The following is a 25951-nucleotide window of genomic DNA, read 5'->3' on the forward strand; positions in this document are numbered from 1 at the left end:
TCAAAATGTTGAAACCAAACCTACACCCTAAGATTCTGCAATTAAGAATGATCACCATTAGAAAGTGAGGATTTATATTAGGGTTTATTTAGCAGTAGTTTTTATCCAGTGCGACATATATTTTTGAGACAGTAGTGGCAGGCAGTTCCTATAGCCATTGGAGGTTAAGGGTTCCACAGTCAAATTATCCTACCAACCCTGGGATTTGAGCAAGGAATCTTTCATTCACATGAATGGTGACCTAGCCTTCTGAGCCACACACCACCAGCACATGGAATCAATATCGCTGCAGGTATACAAGGTGAATATAAAATGGTCACAACATTTTTCAAGGTAGCTTAATCAAAGTTAATCATATTTAGTCAAATAATGTGCTGGGGATATAAAGAATTAAGTTAAAAAAAAATCTTTTCACGACAACAATTGATCACAATACTTAAGTGCTGCTGTTGCTAAGAATAATAATAAATATGAAATGTGTGTATGGGGGGAGGGGGTCATTTCAAATGTTAAACAGTTAAAATGTTAGAACATTTAGCATTACCAAGTTGCACACAGATTTACAGGTTTGAGAAGCAAGCAAGTCATTAAATAACAGCATATATGTGTGGTACAGAAGCCAACTGAGAAAACAAACTTCTCATTTAATTAAAGTCAAAATTGTGAGTCTTAAAGTCTGCTGTCTATTCACTAAATGTAGCCACTATTAGAAAAGATTCAGAAATGCAGGAGTTTAAAGAATGAGTGATTCCTTTAGAAGAATCCTCAGCTTGCCATCAAATCATGTGATTTTCAACTACTTGAATGCATTTTGCATTATATACCAAACAATGTACAATTGAGGTTCAGATCTCATTTAAGACTATATTGCATAGGTGGATGGCAAGCTCACACCTGCCAGATTTCTTCCAGTCAAGAAGCAGCAGCCCTCTGAGGACCAGAGCAGCCCAACTGTGGCCTACAGTCCCACTTCAAACTCGAGAACCACCATTAAAACTAGACAAGGAAGCTGCATGTTAGTTTGAGTTTGGCTACTCTATTTGGTACAAAGACAGAGGATATGTAAATAGATAAAACGATGCTAAACACAGTAAATCGGTACATGTCACCAACACCGGACAACAAATATACCATGATGTCAAAATAAATGACAAAGCAGCTAATGAAATAACACCAAGATATTTAACCTTTCTTGCCTGTCCCTATGCCCCTGGCATTTGCTCTCCCCTGCTTCCCTCTGGCCATCCCAGTGCCTTCAATATATGACAGACTGTAAAATAAACCCTTAGTCTTCAGGATTTGCTCAGGGTGACAGCAAGCCACAGCCAGGAAGGCCGACAACTGCAGTAGATACAGCTGGATAATTGTGCTCTACTGCCCCCATCTGGTATTTTCTACTTGCACAGTGTGCTTCACGGGTATATAGGTGTATGTAAAGTGTTCTCAATGTTATCAGGAAGGGCGCTTTAGAATATTAATTGAACCTTTTAATGCTGCTTCCTGTGTCCAGCTAGGCACAATCACAAGACATACAGGACAGTATAAAAGAATAATAGAATAAAAGAAGAAAAGATTTTTTTTTCAGGCACTGCTGGTAAAGATAAACGTTTTGGTAGGTTTATGCTATTGAGCAGTCCTCCAAAGGGCCTTTTGTGGTATTAAATTATTTCTGTCCGAAATACTTTAATCAGAAGTAAAGCACACCTTCAGCTTTGACATTCCATGTCAAATAACCAGTGAAAATTCACTCAACCTGTATCTCAATATTACAGGTCACTACATCTAGGATTTGAACCGCCAGCTTTTACAGTCTCTCCACCTGCTCCCTGGTGAGGGAAAAAAACACTTTGTACATGTATACTTCTTATATACATAAACAGACACAGAAGAACCAGGCGGATCACATCTCCATAGTGTTTGTAAACAATTATCACTTCAAGTATAAAAGCTGGGCCGGAAACCCAGTCTGTTGTACTTTAAGGCACTCGGTGAGACAGAAGATGGAGCAAACACAGGCCACGGGTCACACCCATGCTCAGGTCCTCAGTGAGGGGGGGCGGAGCTTGGGGAACCACTGCTAGGCAGCGGAGGAGGGGTCCAGGTGCTTCAAAGCCCCGCCCACCAGGTGCAGACTGCCGGTAATGAGTACATGGACAGCGGCCGCCTCGCGCAAAGGTTCCGCCTTCTCCGCTGCATTGGCCGGCACCATGGAGGTTGGCTGGCTGGAGCTGACCAGCACAGGGTCCCTGCCCTGGGCGATCCACCGGAGGGCACTGAGGATGCAGGGGAACACCAAGGCGGAGGCCATCTTCCTCTCCACCACTAGGGGGAGCCCTCCAGGAATGAGAAACTCTGTACCCGGCCTGGCATCCTGCCTCACCAGACTCCTCCAGCTTCTCTGGTTGTCGAGGCAACGGGTCAGCATGCCTTCCAGTGTCACATTGAAATTCTGCTGGTCTGTACCAAGATTTAACACATTGAAACAAATGAACAAAACAACAGCAACAACAACAGCAGCAGCAACAAACAGTGTTCAGCGCCGGACAGAATCAGTCACCTGCACTGCTGGATGCGGCAGCCTCCGTGATGTTGGGACAGAACACAGCGAGATCGAAGTGGCACGACTAAGAAAGCAGAAACGCAGATACGTGTAAACCAGAGGTGCACTGCAAGCATGCAGATATGCAAGCATCAGCTTCTCTACAGAGGACATATCAAGTCTAACAAAGCCTTTGATGGAAAGCTCCCAGCTGCAGGGATTTCTGAGGGAAGCTGGCACATCATGACCTAACCATGTCCAGCTTCACTCACCACAAGAATTTTGAGCAGGGCGCCCGAGTCCCGTTCTCCTGAGGTGTTGAACAGCAACACCCTGATAACGGGCCCCCTGGTGGACAAAAGCAGAAAGACAAGGAGGTTAAGAACAGCTCTTAGGCCTCCCTGAGTAAATATCACATCTCCTGAGCAGACAGTGTCCTCTGTGGTTCAGGTGCCCCCAGGGACATGCCGCGCTCACTGACCCGGCAGCACACTCCTGCTGGGCGGCGGCCTCACGGAACCAGTCCACGCAGGCCAGGATGCTGCGCGTGGTGTGAGCCCCATCCAGAAAGTAAGTGAGCGGCCCATGCTGCAGGGTCTGTGTGCGGCCAGGCCACTCCGTGTCCTCCAGCCCTGCAGAGGGAGATAGCAAATCAAAGTATCACGTCACACATTCAAGTATACAGCACCACCGAGCGACACCAAATCACTACATACATTCATGTATTCATGTTTACAGCATCACCTAGTGGCACCTCATGTCATACGGCTTTGTGCCACATACAGTAATACCATCATCACCAGCAACACCATCCCCATACTGACCCTTGACCATGAAGGTGCTGGGCTGGAAAGACGAAGCCTGGGAGATGCTGCCGTTCTCTACAGGAGGCGAGGGCTGCAGGTGACCTGGGAGATTATACGTCATCTTTAGCAATAAGCCAGGGAGGCGGAAGTGGCCACCACATGCAGAGAGAGACACAGACCAGTCTGGCAGCGCTGCTGTAGCCAGCAGCGGCTGAGCTGGAGGGCGAGGGAGGCGTTGGAACGCTGATGCCTGCCTGCCAAGCCCAGACGCAGGGGGCCCACCTCTGGCTGGTACTCCTCCAGGTCAGGGCACATGCTGAGCGAGCACTGACAAGAGGGAGGGAAAGAGGGCCGGGGAGACACACAGCCGTCACATGAGAGCTCAGTGAGGAAGAAGGACATGCCCCCGTCACACCTGATAGGCTGCCGAGGGTGTCACTCACCCCAATTTCCATGGCCCTGTCCTGCAGTACAGCCATGGGCCCATCAGGCTGCTTCACTGTGAATGCTGGGACACCTGGCTGTGGGGGGAGGGGGAGACTAGCTGTTCAGGGCTGCATTCCCACCCCACAAACATAGTAACCCAAAACCCCCAAAATTCCCTCCCCACAGACACACAGCTGGTTCACCTTAAAGATCCCCCCTTTCTGCCAGGCTATCTTCTCAATGGTGTCTCCCAGGATGCTTGTGTGATCAATTCCCAAGGATGAGACTCCACACACCCAAGGCTTCCTGTCAGGGTGCACACAGGCACAGAGAAACATAACCATTACGCAACTAAACTGCAGGCAGTGACTCTCCAAAGCACACTAACCACCATTACAACACTATTTAAAGTCAGAAGTCCAAAGTCTAAGGTCTGCACAGACGCATCTCTAGGGAAGTCGCAGGAGATCCCGCACGCACCATCTTATTGGTGGGCATGGTGCCAATATTGGCACGATAACAGTCTGATGTTACCCTTTGGCCACAGCATGGTAAACAAGGCCGTGTGACTCTTATGCAGTTATTAAAAACACGGGGAAGGGTTCCCAGTATACAAACACATGGCTCCCCAGTCTCACCGTGTGAGAGGAATGAGTGCAACACCCACGAGGGTGGGGAGGGGGACACTTTACACATTGTCTGAAAGTAACACATTTTGTTGCTGTTAGTGCCTGTTGCACCTACCTGATTATGTTTGTGCAATCATAGGCACCCCCGATGCCAACCTCGATCACGGCTAGATCCACCTGCATCACAGGAAAGGCGGCTGTTAGGCCCATAATTACACGCATGCAGGTAGGCATGTCAGCAGGCAGGCAGACACAGATTATGCATCTATATTTTTATGGGGACTTTCCATTCATTTCTATGGGCAAAACCTTAATCACAACTACGACAACCTCTACCCCTACTCAGCCCCAACTGTAACCATATGTAACCAAACAAAACACTTTTGGCATTTTTAGTTTGATTGCATTCACAGATTTTTATGTAACTGAGGTGCCCCTTGTGGGGACCAGTAAAATGTCCCCAAAAGGTCAAAATAACATTTTTTTTGCACTGTGGGCACATCTGGTCCCCAGAATGTAATATATACACGTCCAAAGACACACGCACAAAAGCGTATATAATTCAGCCCGATCCATGCCAGTAGCTCACACTGACATGGGGAGAGGGGTGGCAGGGCTGGGGGAGGGGATGCAAGAGGGGCCGGTTACAGTGCTTGTAAGTAGCTCCTTTGAATCACAGCCAAATGTGCTGGCTGATAGAGAGAGACTGGGAGACTCACTTTCTCCTGCAAGAAGACGTGGAAGGCTAAGATGGTGAGGAATCGGAAGTAGGCTGGCATGCTCCCCCCGTGGGCATCCTGGGTGGGGGGTGGAAGAGGAGGCACAGTCATAACGGGACCATCAGCGGGAGCCACGCGAATGATGGGCATCGCCGCCAATCCTACCTTTGTCTCGTCCAGCCTCCCGTACACCTGCCAGAAGTACTTGGTGAAGAGCTCTTTGCTGATTGGCTGGCCGTTAATCCGAATCCTCTCCCGGACCTGCACCAGGTGTGGGGAGCTACAGGGGCAAATTTCAGCATTAACGAGCGGAGAAGAGGTGTTCTCTGCAAGTGTCTGGTTTCACGTTTTGTCGTCACATGTGTTCTACCGTTGTAGCGCAAGGCCACAGGGCAGGATGTAGGAGAACATACAGCCACCTCCACCTCATGTGAGAGCTGGGTTCTGTTCGTATCCCATACGTAAGTTTCTGGACACAACAAGAGACATCAACATAGATGCCTTTAAGGCGGCTTTTCTCATCCTATAGCAGTATTTCCCAATCTGGTCCTCGGGGACGCTAAGGCAGTCCACTGTCTGGCAGGGAGCTGGGAGAGAGTAAAAAATGTGGACCATCTGTGGGTCCCCAAGGACCGGGTTGGGAAGCGCTGCCCTACTAGGTACAATCTTGTTTGCGCAGGTCAAATCCATGCAGCTCATCTAAACAGTCATATTCCACAGAGAATATAGGACTTAAAAGCTGAGGGGAGGATTTACCAAAAGGAGTGTATAGCTGGTAACTGCCCTCAGTTCCTGTTACTAAACATTTTACCTGTAGAATCCAGTGCGGAAGCCATAATTCTTAAGAATGCGTTCAGTGAATGCACATGTGGATCCCTGACAAGGAACACAGACAGGACTGTAAGAATACGCACAGCTTTGCACAGCAAATATGATGTGGCGGGACTGAGCCCTCCCACACACGCACCTTGCCCTTTGTGCCAGTAACGTGGATGATGTTCAGGCTGTCCAGCTCCTCCACCTGCAGAGCAGAGCCGAGTCAGGATGAGGATGACGGGATGGACAAGGCATAAGCCGCAGTTATAACACAGGCAGGGTACCCATTCTCCCCATGTGATGAGTATTTAAATGCATACACACTGCTCTCTGTATATAAACTCTTGTGTCCAGAGAGGAGTACTGCAAAGCAGGTTTGCTGGCTTAGTGAGGTGAGGTTTTACATACTATGAATCATAGCCTGGTCTTTAAACAGGGTGTATTGGCATGGTAATTTACACCACATGCATAACTCGCTCCAAGCAGGTCTTTGTGCAGACTTTTGGCTTAAACCAGGCACAAGTCCCACCCTATCACCACAATACAGCCTTTGACTAAATTGTTGGAATGGGTGATACCACTGATTTTCTTTTCTATGCGATACAGATGAAATGAAATGTTTTTAATCCAATATCAATATTAGGTGCCGGTCCCTTTACGGCTCCTTGCCTGTTGCAGGTTAAACGTTAACTTACAGAGTTGATAATCACCATCGTAGTACCGTTTCACATTGATTGCGGCAAATGGGGTTAGTTAACTCAGCTCTACAGTTAACTCTGGGTATGTAAAGCTCACTTTGTAGTACACCCCACTCGTGTCTAAGCCCCCTGTTTCATGCTGTCCTGTATTTTGTACGGCAAGTACTGTGAAAACCTTCCCCCATGTCACCTGCTGTTGTATGTTGCACCATGATCCAGGGGGATCCTGCTATTTTGTGTCACTGTATAGTTGCATATGCATGATATTTCAATGAAGCCCCTTTGACTTGGGTTCATGATAACTATGTAAACGTTATGTACACAGTCTCCACACTATCCCCAGAATCATACCAAAAGTAAAAAAAAAAATTATATATATATATATATATATATATATATATATATATATATATATATATATATAAACTTTTATCAGGGTCTTACTGTAGAGGTAAAGGTAAACTTGATTAAAAAATATGTAATATACCTGCCACATGAACGTTAATTCTACAGTATGATCATCCATGAAAGACAATTATGAAAAGTTAATGCATAACTGGCAGCTGACCCAATGCAGCAGGTGCAGGAGGACTTTGGCTTGTTTGGGATGTTGCGTGGCACAGTGGGGGGTGTTACCTCCAAGCCCGAGCGCTTGAGGAAGCCCCTCATGGCCTGCAGCTGAAGCTGGGGGTGTCCGCGCTCGCGACGCACTTGCTCCAGAGCACTGGCGTTGGTCTGCAGCGTGTTTAGCGCGCACACGGCGTCCTGCGAGGTGTGAACGCGTATAGTTACAATTAATATCAACTCAGAAACGCGTTAAAAACTGCGCTTCATTACGTACTTAACGAGCTTGGAAACTTACTCAACAAGTTAACAAGTCAACAAGTTAATACATATGACGCCCAATGGCGACAGAAAAAAAGCCTACCTGTCAAACACGTGGACCGAAAACAGGAGATGAGATCGCGACGCGTCAATAACTAACCAGCTTGTGCAATCTAGTCCATTACGCCCAGGATTTGAACATTAGAAATAACTAGAATTACACCCCGTACAGACACAGCCATTTCACAGCACATCAGTCACACTGTTAACGATGCGAAACCTCTCAAAATTTCAGTCCACATCTGATAAGCTGATGTAATACTACTCAGCAGTTGCAACTGGCCGTCGTCTTCAAAACTAAGTCCAAAAGTGTAAATATGTCCATCTTGTTAGCTATATATACTGTAAGCATCTCGGAAAGCGTCTTATTCCTTAAGTGACAGCATTTTTAGAAAAAGATTCAAGTTCAGAATAATATCGTGTATATTTTACTGGCCAACATGAGGTTTTATCCGCCGAGATCCCCCACCTGGTACTCCATCCTGGGGAGCCTTGCTGTCTTAGTGCTCGAAGTGCTCGCCGCAGTTAAGGTTGCCCAGCTTCGGCGGCTGAGAAGCACCGCGAGCACACGCTCCCAAACGCGGGACGGGCGCGCCATCCTCGGGTTGCTCGGCACACAGGAACAGGCCAAATTTGGTCGCGTTCCCCCCGCGCGACCGGCACACAACTCGCTTCGCTATTGGCTCACGCTGTCTTTCCGTTGACGTCACAATTTTTTCAGGTGACGAAGAACAAATGCGACGATGGTAGGCTCTCCGCACGTGTGCAGGTGGACTACCTGAAGCTTTTCAGAATATTCAAATTGGTGTTGTCCAATAGTGATTTTTTTGGTAAACAATCTGATCATTATAACAAAATATTACATTCATAAATACCGATATGCTAAATCCCCCCCTTCATGGCCTGCTCTTAAAAACGAGCTATCCCTGTTGTGTACATCTCTGAACTTAATAAATAAGCCCCAAGCAATTAAATTGCATACATTTTTAGAGGAGTTTGATTTTTCTTAGCCCCCTTATTTAAGTTATATATCTTGTTTATAAAACTTCACCTCTAAAGCTTTCATGATCCCCCTTGTCTACCTTTTTTCCTGCTTTTGTTTCTTGTTCTCTATTATTTATTTTATTTTATTTTTTTAATATATATGTTTAGTTAAAATTATTGTTGGTTTGATTGTTAAATACCAACTTCACCGTTGCAATGATGTATTTTCTTTAAATTAAGGTAAAAGAAAAAGGAGGTGTGACATAATGTGATGTAAGACACTGTTTCGCTTGTCTATTTGAGATTGTCATTGTCATTGTTCTAAATAAAGTTTATTGAAGAAAAAAAAAAAGGTGGACTACCTGAAGTGAACGGGCAGTTTCTCTTAATTGTATGGTATCGATAATGGGGTTTTGAGCCTTGAAATTGGTGTCGGTTTTTAACTGAAGCTGAATTGCATTTCAATTCAGAGAAGTGCGAGCTTTTGCCAATTCAAAATCATTTATGTACCAACGTTTTCTGTATAATATTACAATTGAAAAGGAAGTTAAATATTTAGGTATAACAATCACAGAAGACGTTACGGCAAGAGAACGGTTAATTGTGGGAAGCATTTAAAAAAAGTCAATTTTTAAATAATTGGTCACAAAAGGACATTGCATTTTTTTGGACGAATTTTCGGCATAAATCAGAACTGCTGTCAATTTTTTTACTCATTATTTGTGTCAAAACACTACAGACAATTAATAAAGCATTATTATTTTATTTGGAGAAACCAAACACCATTACGTTAGAAATGGAGATGTAGTATGTAAGCTGCTAAAGCCCGCCCACCCGTTAAATCAGTGCCAAAAGTCAGAAGGAAAAAAGCATTCCAAAAGCAAAAAATAAATTAAAAAATCAAGAAGCAAAAAATAAAAAATTCAAAAGCAAAGAAAAACATTCCAGAAGCAAAACAAATTATAGTAGAAGGAAAAAAAAAGATTTTATTCGACTTTTTTGATATTTGGAAAACATTTCCAATCTGATACTTAATGATTTGCTTGCGGTTTTCAAAATTTTGATTAATACTTTTGGCACAAAATTAACTCCATATAGTTTCTTCTCGCTGAGTGTGGTTCAAACGTAACTGAACTTAATGTAATGAATGGCAGCATCAATATGAAGTGGTAGTTGTTGGGTAATGGACAGTCTGATTGGTTTAAGCTTCCCTAGAAAATATTTGATACAGTTGAATAGGTGCTGACTATCAATTAAAATGTTATTTTAAAACGCCTAAATTACAGATCAAATTATCTTCGTTTTATTGTCAGTTTTAACCCTCTTGAGTTGTTGCAACTGACCCAAGGTGTTCTGTTGCACTCACCCACATATCCTTTGTTACCTTAAAAATGAATGGGTTTGATTTTACAGATGAAAAATTGTACCAATAGCAAACTTATGCTTAAATTTTCTGCAGAATGTTTTCCTTGCCCAGTTAAAAGAAGAATTATGGAGATGTTGTTTACAAAAGAAAAGGTTAAGAAAACAAGAAAGAGATGTATGGGTTTCCCAGTTTTACCTATAGGTCTTAGAGGTACACTATAAGATTATAAATGATGTGTACCCCTGCAACAAGTTTTGGAACTGCAGATTTAAGTTGAATCTGAATGATTGCACTTTTTGTGAAGATCACTCTGATTCTTTGGAACATTTATTTTATGAATGTAAATTCTCTTAAATTATTTTAATGGATGGTAAGAAAATAGATTTTTTTTGTCTGAATAATATGATTCTGCTTGCAAAATATTACATAAGATGTATGTACATAGATAAGTAGATATCTTAAAAACACTCCCCTTTTCATTTAATTTAAAATGATCTTGTTATATACTTTAAGTCCTTAAGTAAAATGCACAAAAGGAATGCAAAATTGGTATAAGGTAATGCAATTTTATTTTGTAGAGTAAATCCTTGCATCTGTTTTATTTTTAAATTATTGCTCATATTTTTTGTATTTGTGTTTTGTATTTGGTTTGTAATAATTGCGAATGTAATCTGTATTAAGTGTTAAAACGCCGATCCAGGAAGGAGGCAGACCCCGAAATGCAGGAGACTGGTTTAATAAGACTGACAGACCCGATAACACACAATGCTAAAAGGGAAATCCGTGAGAATAGTCGGGTCGGGCACTGAAGGGTCGAAGCCGGGGAGATCAGTCCTACAAAGAGGGACAGGACGATGAGACGACGGGATGGATCGGGCAGGGCGAGTGGAGCAGGCGGGGACGCAGGGCAGGTGAGACGGCAGGGCACGACGACACAGGCAGGGAAAGGAAAGGAGAGGAGAGGAGAGGAGACACGAGACAGAGAAATGCTTTGTAATGTTCCAGTACATGGCAACAATACTTCGCGACTTGCTGTTAGTGCATTCAAGCTTTAAGTATTAGACCGGTTAAAGAGGATGATTGTTAACTGCTGTGCTGCCCTGCCCCTGTGGGCGTGACAGTAAGAGTGATTTTATTTTTAAAAAATGCGAGTTAGAGGGGGGATTGAGATATATAAAAATAAAACGATTATAAAAACTATTTGGAAAAAATATTTGATTTGATTTAGACGATTGAAATATCGTACCTAGTGACATCTGGTGGCCAAATAGTGCCCCATGGACGCCACAGTATGACACCTGTCTTGACGAGACCCACAAAAACAGAATGCACGTGATGTTAGGCTATTAAAGACAATTATGGCGTCACATATCCCAATAACGTGTGTCGCTGCGTTCTGTAACTGTATCTGTTTTATATTGACGGGGAAACAGGCAAGGGGGCAATGAGAATCGGTGAAATTATACTTATAACATAGATAGACTTCATCCGCCAATAGCGTTCGCTGTCAGAAACGGCATGACTCCGCCCCCAAACTGTCAAAACCTCCCCCGGGCAGAACGCGAGCGCAGAAATTTCCCTCGAGCGCAGAGAGCAACCGAAGGATATTATGATGAACGCACATGCAGCTCTTTGTCCTGTGCTCGCGAGTTTCACTTTAGCGCTAGCGAGTGGCATATTTCCGCGTGTGAGTTTTGACTTTGCGCTCGCGAGTGGCATATTTACGCGTGTGAGTTTTGACTTTGCGCTCGCGAGTGGCATATTTACGCGCGCGAGTTTTGACTTTGCGCTCGCGAGTGGCATATTTACGCGTGTGAGTTTTGACTTTGCGCTCGCGAGTGGCATATTTACGGGCGCGAGTTTTGACTTTGCGCTCGCGAGTGGCATATTTACGCGCGTGAGTTTTGACTTTGCGCTCGCGAGTGGCATATTTACGCGTGTGAGTTTTGACTTTGCGCTCGCGAGTGGCATATTTACGCGTGTGAGTTTTGACTTTGCGCTCGCGAGTGGCATATTTACGCGTGTGAGTTTTGACTTTGCGCTCGCGAGTGGCATATTTACGCGCGCGAGTTTTGCCTCTAATGTGACGCCATAACTATGTTTAAAGCAGGGGCGTCGTTTGGCCTATTTTAGGGAAGCTGATGTTTTAGCCCCTCCCTACAAATAAATGCATATTTATTATTCATTAATAGCTTTTTGTGTTATATATATACTAATATCGTATGCAGTATACAATGCAATCAATTACAAACGTAACATCGCATCTCCAAATTCACATTGCGGGCTACGCTTAGGACACGGGGGAAGAGGTTGCACTAATTAAACCAGTATTTCGGTTGATTACCAAAAATGTACCAACATGTGTAGGGTACAGCTATAGGTTGCACCGGGCGGGACTAAGGAAGAGAAATGTACAAGGAGAACGAAGGCATATATTGAGACAACTTTTTATCCAAAACGTGACATTTATGAAGCTTTACGAAACCCGATAATATGAAAAAGCAAAGTATATTTTTCAGTATAAGCAATACAGTGCCGTTGTACTGAACACATTTGGCAAAACAGTAATTTCTCATATTACATCTGGATGTCTAAAAATATCCTTTGAAAAATAACCTAAATTTTACCGAAATAGTCCACATCATTATAATCATAACAATCATTCTATGTGTACAAAACTGAAAGGAGGTATTTACCAATTTCAGCAGCTAAACGAATGGAAGGTTTTATACCCCTTTAAATTTTTTTTCTTTCAAAAAGAACAACTGAGATTATAGCCTATCCTAAACTCACAATCAATTTAACACTTATACGAAGTTTTAGAACCCAACGATCACGCACAGTTCCCGTGAATTTTACCGCTGAATTTTACCTCAGGCATCCTCCCGCCTTTTCCACCGAATTTAAAAGCGCGTTTCGCGCGATGTAGTTTGTAGTTTTTTCGTTGCTGCTAAGATCGAATCTGGCTGAACTGCGTTCCTTTGTTATTGAAAATTAGAAAAAAATATATCTAAATGAATCCACTGCAAAATATGTCTACTATGGTAAGCTTGTATTTGTTAAGGGGGGTGAATCCTAGAATGGCCCTTGGTGCAAATTATGGTTCTGTGCAAAATATACATGAGGTAGTACAGCCATGGAAAAAATTAAGAGACCACAGCACAATTTTTTGTCTCACTAATTTCTCAATTTATCGGTGTGTGGCTGTGAATAATATATATTTTCTGCAAACTGAAGCCTGGTTCTTCCTCGTTTATCATTAAAAGGCATCTTCCTTGCTTTATGGGACTTAAGCCCTGCTTCAAGGAGCCTGGTGCAAACTATCCTAGCAGTGCACTTCACACCTGCACTTAATGTTTGCCATTCCTTTTGAAACTCACATGATGTCATCCTCCAATTCATGAGAATCTGTTGCATAAGTTAATGGTCATCTCTGGCATCAGAAAATTGCTTCTGCCCTGGCTGGTTTTTGGTCATTCCCAGTGAGCTTCACCTCATTCTTGTGTACTGCTGTCTTAGAAATTTTGAACCTGGAAGCAACCTGCTCAGTGTAGCCTTCTGCCAGCAGAACCACGATTAAGCCAGGATTTAAAAATGCAGATTTATTTAAAAATATGGAGTGGTCTCTTATTTTTTTCTGTTGGTGTATGACAAGATGCAATGATACAAGTGCAAACTGGAGATATATAGTGAGCAAAATAAGCAGTTTGGGCAAACAAATGAGCAGACAGTGCAAACAAAAACAGTGTTCAGTTAAGGTATCAAGTTGGGTGTGGAGGGGGGTGGGGTGGAGAGTCGATGCTGTAAGGTACTGAGCACAGTGACATCTGTGGGGATGAAGGTATGGCCAACGTGAGGGTGTTTGGTAATGTTATGAATAAGATAAGATAAAAAAAAAATTCTTGAGGGAAAGTGTTCCGTTATGGCATAGTTCTCACTGTATATGATTAAACAACAGAGCATAAAATACCAAGAATAAAGAATACAACACAATACAATACACAAAATAATAGGGTTCTTTCAGCTATGCTGCTTGGATCCCTAAAATAAGGAATATAAGTAAAATACAATATAGTTGTCATTCAGTATCCGCAATTTGGAACTTTCTGGAGTTTTTTTGTCATATATTTTTGATTTGCAGTTGGTTGAATCCACAGATGCGAAATCCATGGATATGGATGGCTGACTGTACTATAGTATAATGCAAGTGTACAGACAAAATGCTTGTTAGTGATGCAGTTAGGACAGTGGCTACGTGGGATTGCAGGGTTTGATCTGATGCACAGCACAATGCCATGAAATGGTATCTGTGGTGGTGTCACGCTTATATGAGGTTCTTTGAACATTATGAACCAGGATGTTTGGTTTTCAAACGGAATGCAGCCACATCTTCTGCTCTTCATTCCTTCCTTAACTGCAAAGCCTCCTACATCCAGTGCCAGAGGCTAGTGCCAATATGTTAGCAGAGTAATGGCAGGAAAAGAACTAAACCACACCAGGTCCACAGCGCTTTGTGGGGGTTGTTTACCTCAAGCTTGAATGGCACTCACAGGTATATCAACTTTTTCTGCCAATTTGAAGAGTGAAACCAAACTTCTCTGGAAAAGACATACCTTTTTAAAATTTAGTTTCCTTCTTGCATTTATCTGTTTGTTTCTTTCTGAATTTTCCTTCCTTTAAAGTCATAAAATTGTTTTTAAATGTACATACAGTGCATTCAGAAAGTATTCAGACTGCTTCAGTTTTTTTACACATTTTGTTGTTTTAGCTTTATGCTAAAATCATTTGAATTTATTTTTTTCTCGCATAAATCCAAACTCAGTACTCTATAATAACAAAGTTAAAAGAGTATTTCAATTATTTTGCAAATTAAAAATAAAAAACTGAAATATCACGTAAGTATATTAAGGGTGTATTCAGACCCTTAAAATTTAGCTCTAGTGCATCCCATTCCTGTTGATCATCTTTGAGATGTTTCTACATTGTTTGAGTAAATAAGTAAGTAGAGCTTTATTGTCATTGTCATCCCAACAATACACAATAAGTATACAGTGAAACGAAATATGCATGTGTTTAATTCAATTGATTTGACATGATTTGGAATGGCACACACCTATTTATTTTAGGTCCAACAGTTGACAGTTTGTATCAGAGCGAAAACCAAGCCATGTTGAAACAGATCTGGAGATGGCTACAAAGAAATCTGTAGCATTGGAGATTACCAAGAGCTCAGTGGCCTCCATAACTCTTAAATGGAAAAGGTTTGGAAGATCCTTCCTAAAACCAGCTGCCTACCCAAACTGTGCAGTCAAGAGAGATGGGCCATGGTAAGAGAGGTGACCAGAAACCTCCAGAGATCCTGTGTGGAGAAAGGAGAAACTTCCAGAAGGACAATCATCACTGCAACACTCTACCCGTCAGGTCTCAGTAAAAGCCTCTGTAAAAGACACGTGAAAGCCCTTTTGGAGGATTCTCAGACTGTGAGAAACAAGATTCTCTGGTTTGAAGAAACCAAGATTGAACTGGTTGGCTTCACTTTTATTTGTCATGAATAGAGAAAATCAGGCACTGGTCATGACCAGAGAAATACATTTACACTGTTGTCCGATATGCAGTACAAGTAAGGCAAATAGCACACTGCAAACCTAAATGCTGTCAAGGAGTCAATTAGGCATAAGTGCAGCTAGGCTGAGTTTTCAATGAATGCCAAGGACCAAGGAAAGGGCCTTGGGGAACACCGATCGATACCTGATGTCATTTGGACACTTGTACACCAAGCCACTTGGAATCATCTGTCTGATAGGTATCAAAGTCAAACCTGAATGAGAGAATAGAGACTAGCCGATAAATTCTCAGTCCATGAAGGGTCAAGTGATAGTTTGTTAAGCCACAGTGTTACACAAGTCTACTTAAATGTTGTGGGGGATATGATGATTCTAAGGGAAGAGTTAATCAGCTGGGTAAGTGCAGGAGTTAGTGGAAGAGCAATGATCTGGAGGAGATGGGAGGGGTAAGGGTCCAGGGCACATCTGCACTGGTGAGGTGTGTGAAAGAGGGAAAAGGACATTGCATGGAGGGATCCATGTGGGTGGTGGGTGCAAAGAACTGTCTGTCGATGGCTGCACCTTCTCATGGATGGTGGCAAAATCACCAGCAGTCAGAGGGGTGGGTAGAAGGGGAAGAGGAGGGTTAAGGAGGTCATTGAAAGTGAAGAATAACTTGCAGGTGTCTGGTGGTGGTGATCTTCTCTTGGCTTTGGAGATGGAAGTAAAAAATTTCAGATGAATGTAAATAAATTGCAGACACTTTAGGGTGGGAGAAGTTTACTATTTATTTTGTCTGTGTGCGCTGGGGCACCCAGCATGCAATGGAGAAGAGCCTCCCTTCACAAATCAACATCCATTTTTATACCTTTTCTGTGCGTGACGTCCCTACATGAATTAGCCAGATGTTTCTCGTTAGTCTCTTTGTCCTTTGTTAGCTTGGTTCTGTCTTGTTGCCTTTTTAGGGTTCTTGGTACAGTACCCTTCAGTTCTGTCCTTAATAAAACTCCTAAAATTTCCTGTAAGGGCCTGACCCGCTCATATACAGTGATCCCTGTACCCACAAGCGTAATTGGTTTGAAGACACAGCTCGTGGGTACAATTTGTTGTGGGTACAAAAATTTTTTCCCATGAGGAATAATGGGAAAGGGATTAATTGGTTTTCCAGCCCCAAAATACCCCCATACAAAACATTTATAAGGCACAATAATTGAGCTTTTAGTGACAATATAAGTAATATTGATTGAGAATATCATATTTTTCGGCATATTAGACACACCTTTCATCTTTAAATGCATAAAAAACTGCGCTATGGCCGTACACGAAAGAGACCCATAGGCTAGCCTAGGCTGCTCGGCATAGCCTACAGCGAGCATAAAAAATTGTCGCTAACAACAAGCCTAAATATTACAGTAAATTGTGTTACTAATAAAAATGTAGAAAAAAAGGCAAATTATCAGTGCTATCACAAATTTACAAAAAATTGCTTACGATACGGCAATCAGTTAGCCTATGCGTGAAGGATATGTACCTCTTTCCCGTATTGTAATTCACATCTGTACGTACGTATCTTCCATTAAGGACTGTTTTACCTGACCACCGCTGACCTGCGTGGGCAAGTTTTCCTTGTTCCCCATTGTTTATGCATATGGAGATAATGAGGCGGACGGGCTCGCAGTACCGCTCGTGGCTTCAATCATTGCTCGTGGGTACAGCAAAATTTTATTATATAAAAATGCTCGTGACTCAAGTTACTAGTGGCCTCAGACACTCGTGGGTACAGGTGCCACTGTATCTTTGTTCATATACTGTTCCATGTATGATAAATGTGAAAAAGGGAATAAGCATTTCAAAGAAATAAAAGTTAATTTAATGAAATGGGATGGTTGACAGAAGCATATCTGGTTCTTCGGTGAAGTTTCCTAGTAAGCCTGGTTGATGAAACAAAATAATATGCAGTTTGGCAGGGTTGATGATGGTAAGTGCATGGTTTTCAAATGTAGAGTATCTGTAAGGAGGATTGGAAATGATCGATCTGTCTCCTTTCCTGCCCAGTGAGACAAGAGTCAGAATGTGAGGTGCTGATGTGTAGCAAGGGCAGGAATGAAGTCAGCCTCGTTTCATGGCAAGTCGGCAATTATACAATCTGATGTCGAGGAAGGTGGTGCCAGAGGTCCTACGAACACTGTGGGTTGTAAAGGTTGTATGTCCCCCTTGGAATGATGGCAATAGGCGCCAAGAGCGGACAACCAGGATATACTGGAACCACATATCATAAAGGCAATGATAGTGAAAACGTCATCTTGATTCCTTGCTCAGTGGACTAGTGCAGGTAGACTTGCTGGTCATTACACAAGAAGGATCTTGGTCAGGCATGAAGTGGGACCAATTTTCAGCCCAGGAGTTTTATATCCAATCACAGCCCATTTTGTCCTCGTTCTGGGGGAACTTTGATAAATGATCCTGCAGTTCAAGTCTAATTATCCTGATAAATTTATTACTGATATTTAAAAAAAAATAATAACATATAGCATATTGAACTGTTTAAGCAGTCTGACTTTCTCAGCCCTGCCTGGTATATTTATACTGTCCATCGTTTGAGAAACTTCCAGTAACTGTGATTCGCAATAACAAGCGATTAATTGTGGCACCTCTGCAACCGTGCACTGCGCTCAAGCGATCAGACACATGTGTCGCCGTATTTGTGTGTTTATCTATGCAAAGCAATCATGGTCTGTTGTACATGTGCAAACCGGCTGGTTAACATTCTAAAGCATTGTTGTAGAATTTTAAACATGCAATTATTTCATGCAATTATTGTGACTGACACAACAGCAAAACGGCCAACCAGGAATTCTCTCCCGATTGACCATGCCAGGCCTGGTCTTGACACAACAGATGGTTCTCACAGGTCTGGCACCTACGCACTGATGTATTGATAGTGCTCAGGGATGAAGCAAGTAGTACAATTAACAAAACAAAGGCAGAGACCACAGCCTGGCTACATAATCAAATTGCTATTCACACCATTAAATTTTGATGTAACAAAAATTTTATAATGCATATTTATAATGAAGATTCCTACAAGCAAAGGCACATGAGCAAGGTATGTTTTGTGGTTTAGTTCACACAACATTAGAAAATCGAATAACCAAACTGATGCAGTATGAAGGCTGGGATGTTAGTGTTAGTGTTACACATGCTATGATTCCAGATTTATTTTTTCCTATTACAAATTTGCCATAAATGCTACATAATCAAATTGCTAATTATTCCCAACTAACAGACAACAAACTCGACAATAAGAGAAAAAAGTGTAAAATCAGGCATTGAAATTTAGTAACTTTATTTGATCAGCTCCCTAAGATACTACAGTAATACTTGTTAATTAAAGTTAATACAATTAATGATAACAGTAACAAAAGCAGTTACTATGATGATTTTTGTTTTTTTACAATGCAATTGTATGCATGAAAAATTGATATAAAAAGTGCACAAGATGTATTAGTAGTACTGTACACAGGTTCCAGGTTAAAACTGATAATCGTTTATTTGATCTTTTTCCAGATCTGGCAACGGCCACTGGTTTGATGATGGCTAACAGGATCATTAATGAAAGTGGCCTCAGTGTCCAAACCCTGGAGTTATGGAATTTCTTTCCGTATAGATGCCTCCTAAGTCCTAAGAAGTGGGATGGTGGCCACTTGGAATCATGGATCCCCAACACTGAAACTGACTGATCAGAAGCCCCATGGCAAAATGTCAGTCAACAAGCACCATGAAGCCCAAGCCACTGGCCCCACCAAGCCAGTACCTGCTGGCTACTGACAGGCACAGAGGAAACAGGACTACACATGTAGGAAAGCCAGAAGACAGGACACCAGCAAGCCCCATAAGACAAACCTCTGAACAGGAAGCAACTGAGCCCTATGCTGCAATGATGATAAGGTTGGGCTATAATTGAACCCAGCCCAGAGCATCCTCACTTCCCTGATTAGCAAACCGGGGACAGGTGTGACACAATCCCTTACTTACATTAGTTACCAGTCACATTCTGTGTTGACTGACTTTTCTTTCCATTAAGTTCTGTACAGACTCAGTAGTAACACAGTAGTTCACACCCTGTAGACTTTACACCATCAGTTATTTACCACTCTGGTGTTGTTAGGTGATGCTCTAAGCTGCACACTAAGGCCCGTGTCCATCATAAATAAAATCACCTGACTGGGCCTTTCGGCTCCATACTGCTATAGCTACTTGTTCATATCTCCGTTGTCATCATATTCCTGATTGATAACACATCAGTCATTGAGCGACAAATGCTGTATGTACTGAAACATTTGGAAATTTGTGTGAAGCAATGAGTAATGATGTTCTGTGTGCATGAATGTTATTATGGAGTGGGGATTACACTTGTTGTTTTGCAAATCTTAATTGTCATTTGAGAAATGCTCAAAAGCAATCGAGAAAAACTGTAATCACCATGAGCCAGGCTAAGCCAAAGTCAGTCTGCGTGGGCAGGATGCAATCACAGAAGCCAGTGATCATTGAGGAGTGTCCGTTTACCGTGTTCTTGTTTGGCAGGTGGCTGTGTGTTAAAGTTTGCAGTCACTTAACAGCAGCCCCAGGGCTTAACCTGGGCTGCCAAATCAATCATGCCAGGTCTCAGCCCCCTGACACCCAAGACCAACAGTCCCAACACTGCTGGAAACAGGAAAGCTGGGGGACATGGGCTGCTAACTGGATGGACAGCCTCCAGGATGAGGTAATGCAGAAGGTAGACTCAAGCACAGAAGACTGCAGAACCCAGACCAGGAACCTGGGAACCTAAAAGGGGCAAAACCATAAAACCCAACGACACACTAAAAACCCACAAAGAAGGACACCAGCAGCACAGCACATCAGCTGTGGGATGCTGGCCACTTGGAATCATGGATCCCCAACACAGAAACTGGTTAACCAGAAGCCCCAATGCAAAATGTCAGTCAACAAGCACCATGAAGCCCAAGCCACTGGCCCCACCAAGCCAGTACCTGCTGACTACTGACAGGCACAGAGGAAACAGGACTACACATGTAGGAAAGCCAGAAGACAGGACACCAGCAAGTCCCATAAGACAAACCTCTGAACAGGAAGCAACTGAGCCCTGTGATGCAATGATGATAAGGTTGGGCTATAATTGAACCCAGCCCAGAGCATCCTCACTTCCCTGATTAGCAAACCGGGGACAGGTGTGACACAATCGCTTTCTTACATTAGTTACCAGTCACATTCTGTGTTGGCTGACTTTTCTTTCCATTAAGTTCTGTACAGACTCAGTAGTAACACAGTAGTTCACACCCTGTAGCCTTTACACCATCAGTTATTTACCACTCTGGTGTTGATAAGTGATGCTCTAAGCTGCACACTAGGCCCATGTCATAAATAAAATCACCTGACTGAGCCCTTTGGCTCCGTACCGCTACAGCTACTTGTTCATATCACCGTTGTCATTACATTCCTGACTGTCTGATGAGTGACACATATGTTTGCTGCTGTCACAATGGTTCATGGAGAAACAGTATTGAAAACAAAGGTATCCAGATTCTTTGGAAGTTCAGAAGCTGAACTGGTTTTGAGGAGGGGACGCCCACCTGGCCGTTCTCTGAGCACATGCACAGGGGTGTGTCAGTCTGCACATGTGTGTGTGTGTGTGTGTGTGTGTGTGTGTGTGTGTGTGAGAGAGAGAGGGAGAGAGAGAGAGGATGGATAGGGCCATGGTGAATCGCAAAGGGCTCCTGAGGGAGGGGCTTCCCGGCCTTGATAAATAACTTTGTGGCAGCGAGACAAAGAGGAACGGCAAAAGACCAGGGGTGCATAGCGGTGGACGGGCAGCCATTCGGACAGGCGGGCAGGTGTGTATCACACGGAGCAGTTAGACAGCGTTTCAGGAAGATGACAGCAGTGCAGGATCTGCCGCTTCCCTGTCAGCCACTGCTTAAGCTTGTGTTTTTAAAAATAATGCCTCAAACTGGCAGGCAGAAGATTTCCAGAAGTGAAAGTTCAGTAAAAGTATGTATTTTGTTTGTTTTCCAGTTATAAAGCAGAGGGAAAATATGGCAGGTGAGTTCTTTCCCTTCCCCTTACATTTCTTACTTGGGCTCTTCTGCTCTTCTGTGTTCATCTCTTAGCATCTGAATTGTAAGCTTTTTGTTTTCACCCGCTGCCAACATGTGGATGCGTCAGTCACCTGCTCTCGAGATCTTATCTCACCCCATTAAGTAAGATCTCATGAAAAACTGAAGAGATCTATAAACGAGTTCAGGAAAAACACAAATGATGTATAAAAGTCTTAGAAGATCTATAAAGGATTTCAAGAAAAGCTCAAAAGATTTATAAAAGTCTGAAAAACTCTATTAAAGATTAAAAAAAATATGTGTAAAACTACCATGTACGTGGTTCGCCAATATAAAAATCTGAAAACGATTTCAAAAGGATGTAAGAAAAGATGATTCCATAAACTTTCCTTCATAAAAAAGCAATCCTACTTTGTTCAGAGTTAATTTTACTGGCACACATGGAATGAGAGGTACAGCAAGCATTGTCCTTCACTGTTAGCAATTTAAAAATGTGTGCTGAGTTCTGAAACATCCATCTGGGTGAGAGCGATGAAGTGGTGCGTGAGTGTGGCAGCACTGGGACTCAGTGCCCCGCCCCCTGGTCACACTCCCCTTCTCTTCAGACACTGACTTTGAGCGGGAGTTTCTGGAGGCCCACAACGCGTACCGGCAGGATCACGGGGCACCGCCACTGACGCTGAGCAGGGAGCTGTGTGTCTCCGCGCAGAGCTGGGCCGATCACCTGCTCGCCATCCGGATGCTGAAGCACAGCCCCCAGTCAGACAAGGGCGAGAACATCTTCAGCATGCAGAGCTCCAGGCCCATGAAGATCTCAGGTGACACTTCCACTTTTTTTTTTTTTTGGGGGGGGGGCACAAGGGCAGGGTTAGGGCAAATGACGGTGTAGAGCTACAAGCAACTATTTGGTGAAAAATATCTCGAGCAAAAGCTTTTCAATTAATACTAGTAATGATTTTTAGCAAAAATGAACTAGTATCTGGAGTACACATCCTTAGCCACTCAATGAAGGTAATGAAATAGTAACCATTTAATCCAGTGATTAATTGGTTAAAGTAAAAGCAGTAAACTCGCAGGTCACCAGTTTAACAGGCGCTTGATTCTTTTTTTAGTTGCAGATTTTCTTATCCTCCAACATGCAGCTATGAAGGACACCTCCAGCAGGGGGCAGCAGTTAGCAGCATACTTAGGTCTATCCGGGACAAGAAACTGTTTCAAACCCAAGAGGGGAATCAGCCTGCGATACACTGAGATTCAGATCCACATTTCCAAGATTTTGAACCCCTCAGATAATTTTTCAAAGGTCTATATCCATAAATATTGTTTTCTTTAGAGCAATTGGTACATGAAAAATAATATACATAGTATGTACATACATACTGAATAACAGGTAGAACAAGGCTGGAAATTAAGCTCTCCAGTTAGCCTGAGGTGTGCAATTTGGACAAAGGGCAAGTACAAAAAAATGAACAGTAGTTCACCAGCTAGTAAAAAATATATAATGTTGGACTACATTTTTTACTCAAATACCATCCATCCATTTTCTGAACCCACTTGTCCCATTCAGGGTCACAGGGGGTCTGGAACCTACAGGCGCAAGGCAGGGAACAACCCAGGATGGGGTGCCAACCCATCACAGGGCACACTCACACTATTCACTGCTCCAATATCCCAGTTGGCTATCAGCAAAAATTTTCAGGTCTGCCCCTGACGTACATATAAAAAAATCAACCAAGAACAAATTGTATGAGCTCAGTCAAAGGGGTCCATGCAATAAGGCGGGAACTTCCTGGACGGTTCCTGGCGATTATTTATCAGCGATTTAACTTTAATATTTGCATCTGCAGGGAAGCAGCCAGTGGAAAATTGGTACAATGAGATCAAAGACTACAACTTCAGCAGGCCTGGATTTACCCCCAACACAGGTACCGCTCAGCCTGAATGTCCCAGTCTGAACAGGACGGGTCTGGGGGAGCTGGGGGAGCTCTCACCAAATGACATAATTAACATAATTACTTCATTAACTCAGTCAGTTATTGATTCAGTCAAAAAATACATGGGTGTATTGGAAGGTTGCTCCAAAGCCTGGGGTGACTTTCAGAGAGGTTTTGAAATGTTTTAGCTGACACACTTTGACAGAAATAAAATCATAATTTTACAGCAACATGAAGATCATTTAAACATCACTTTCTCCGACTTTGACTTTTGCCCAGTACTGTAACTGCCCCTGTTACCCCCTGTAGGTCATTTCACCCAGGTGGTGTGGAAGGATACTAAGGAGCTGGGGGTGGGCATTGCAACCGACGGGACGACCATCTTCGTGGTTGGCCAGTATGTGCCTCCAGGGAACATGAACGTCCAAAGCTATTTTGAGAGGAATGTCTTACCACCAGGTAGCTCTACAAGGGGGGGGGGGGGGGGGTGGTCCTGGCTTATATTTACACAGAGAAATAACCAGAGGTGGATCGTTCAGGTCCAAAAAGTAAAAATCCAGGCCAAGATTTTATTTCAACCAACCAGTTGAGTACTCTATGACTATGACTCTTTATTTAGAATTCAGTTATGATTGTTGACGCACCACAGCACACAACAATGAAATGTGTCCTCTGCATTTAACCCATATGTGACATCGTAGGTGGTGGCTAATTCAGCGCCGAGGGAGCAGTGCTTGGGGGTGGTCCGCTGCTCAGGGTGCCTCAGTGGTGCCTTGCAGGTCAGGGATTCAAACTTACTATCTATCAATTACAAGTGCGCTTCCCTAACCATTAAGACACCACTGCCTACATACTGCCCCACATTGAGATAAGAGATTTAAACCACATATACTCAGCTTGCTGGTTGAACCAAAGTCTTGGTCTGGATTTTTACTTTCTGGACCTGAACTATCCACCCCTAGAAATAACTGCAGTATTTATTATTTAAATTAAGGCGCTGATTGGTTTATGTAACTGTAGCCATGCTGGTAATTCATAAAGGAATGTGCATTATGAGATATGGACACAACCAAGTGTCCGGCCGAGGGTCAGAGTGCCTGCCTGCATATGCAGTTATGGGGTGTTTTATAATAAACCTGTCACGGGGTCCCCACCTGCCCCCCACCATAAGTCCTTACTAAATGAAGGAATGTGTCCTTGGGTTTTAGATGGAAAAGCGAGTGGGGGCGACAGCAAGCTCCCCACCCTTACCACCAAGGACACCACCAGCCCGATCGGCTCAACTCAATTGTCTGCAAACACCTCCGACTTCCAGAAGGAGGCGCTGGAGGCCCACAATGCTCGGCGGCAACAACACGGAGCACCCCCACTCAGCCTGGACCTGGACCTGTGCCGGGAGACGCAAAAGTGGGCCGAACACCTGGTACAGCTTAACATTTTGGAGCATAGCGACACTGACCTGGGCGAGAACATCTTTTCTGTGTGGTCATCTGATAACATCCCACCGTCAGGTGAGATGGGCTTGGGGGCGGGGTTGTACTGTTGGGGGCGGGGTTGTACTGTTGGGGGCGGGGTTGTACTGTTGGGGGTGGGCTTGTACTGTTGGGGGCGGGGTTGTACTGTTGGGGGCGAGGTTGTACTGTTGGGGGCGGGGTTGTACTGTTGGGGGTGAGGTTGTAATGTTGGGGGCGGGGTTGTACTGTTGGGGGCGGGGTTGTACTGTTGGGGGTGGGGTTGTACTGTTGGGGGCGGGCTTGTACTGTTGGGGGCGGGGTTGTACTGTTGGGGGTGGGGTTGTACTGTTGGGGGCGGGGTTGTACTGTTCGGGGCGGGCTTGTACTGTTGGGGGCGGGGTTGTACTGTTGGGGGCGGGCTTGTACTGTTGGGGGCGGGGTTGTACTGTTGGGGGCGAGGTTGTACTGTTGGGGGCGGGCTTGTACTGTTGGGGGCGGGGTTGTACTGTTGGGGGCGGGGTTGTACTGTTGAGGGCAGGGTTGTACTGTTGGGGGCGAGGTTGTACTGTTGGGGGCGGGCTTGTACTGTTGGGGGCGGGGTTGTACTGTTGGGGGCGGGCTTGTACTGTTGGGGGCAAGGTTGTACTGTTGGGGGCGGGGTTGTACTGTTGGGGGCGGGGTTGTACTGTTGGGGGCGAGCTTGTACTGTTGGGGGTGGGGTTGTACTGTTGGGGGTGGGGCTGTTCTGAGGTAATGGATGTGATTATGGGGGTTGGTAAGTTTGGGGAGATGAGGGCTTGGCTTTGGGTGGGATTGGTTAGGCTAGTGTGTCACATTAACTATCATTAGAGATTTCAAGCCTGATTGGGTAACGGAATAAACTCCATTCAATAAAGAAATCTAATCAATGCTTAAACAAGAAGCTAATGAATGAATTTATATAGCATCCATTAGCCTTGGCTGTAGCACAATCTGCAAAATCTGAATTTCACTTCTGGAAAACAACAGTTTTCCCCTATCTAACAGCAGCGTTGGC

The 25951-nt window shown here is 43.8% G+C and overlaps 2 protein-coding genes across 6 annotated transcripts in view; one reads left to right on the forward strand and one right to left on the reverse strand.

The window, feature by feature from the left end:
* Positions 1-65: 65 nt before the first annotated feature.
* fpgs (folylpolyglutamate synthase) lies at positions 66-12765 on the reverse strand. Of its 2 annotated transcripts, none has more exons than XM_023838075.2 (15): positions 12741-12765; positions 7270-7398; positions 6087-6140; positions 5931-5995; positions 5285-5399; positions 5120-5197; positions 4516-4577; positions 3975-4077; positions 3789-3866; positions 3525-3672; positions 3364-3447; positions 3021-3171; positions 2812-2887; positions 2558-2624; positions 66-2457 (listed from the first exon to the last, which is right to left on the reverse strand). In XM_023838075.2, exons 1-15 carry the CDS (start codon positions 12747-12749, stop codon positions 2078-2080), a joined length of 1599 nt encoding a protein of 532 aa, XP_023693843.1. In that variant the 5' UTR covers positions 12750-12765; the 3' UTR covers positions 66-2077. The 2 variants fall into 2 exon arrangements, with proteins under 2 accessions (XP_023693843.1, XP_023693842.1); XM_023838074.2 differs by lacking the exon at positions 12741-12765 and adding an exon at positions 7988-8178.
* Positions 12766-12796: 31 nt separating this feature from the next.
* LOC140592138 (uncharacterized) overlaps positions 12797-25951 on the forward strand; it is a 30232-nt gene continuing 17077 nt past the window's right edge. For 3 of the 4 annotated variants that reach the window (XM_072714692.1, XM_072714694.1, XM_072714695.1), the window contains exons 1-8: positions 12797-12912; positions 18979-19423; positions 19996-21305; positions 21487-21513; positions 22133-22345; positions 23375-23452; positions 23771-23920; positions 24670-24972. In XM_072714692.1, the coding sequence (XP_072570793.1) occupies positions 21507-21513; positions 22133-22345; positions 23375-23452; positions 23771-23920; positions 24670-24972 (751 nt within the window). In that variant the 5' untranslated portion in view covers positions 12797-12912; positions 18979-19423; positions 19996-21305; positions 21487-21506. The remainder of the gene's footprint in view (positions 12913-18978; positions 19424-19995; positions 21306-21486; positions 21514-22132; positions 22346-23374; positions 23453-23770; positions 23921-24669; positions 24973-25951) is intronic. The other variant, XM_072714693.1, reaches the window with a different exon arrangement.

The sequence above is a fragment of the Paramormyrops kingsleyae genome, chromosome 7, assembly GCF_048594095.1.
Source record: "Paramormyrops kingsleyae isolate MSU_618 chromosome 7, PKINGS_0.4, whole genome shotgun sequence".
Classification (NCBI taxonomy): domain Eukaryota; kingdom Metazoa; phylum Chordata; class Actinopteri; order Osteoglossiformes; family Mormyridae; genus Paramormyrops; species Paramormyrops kingsleyae.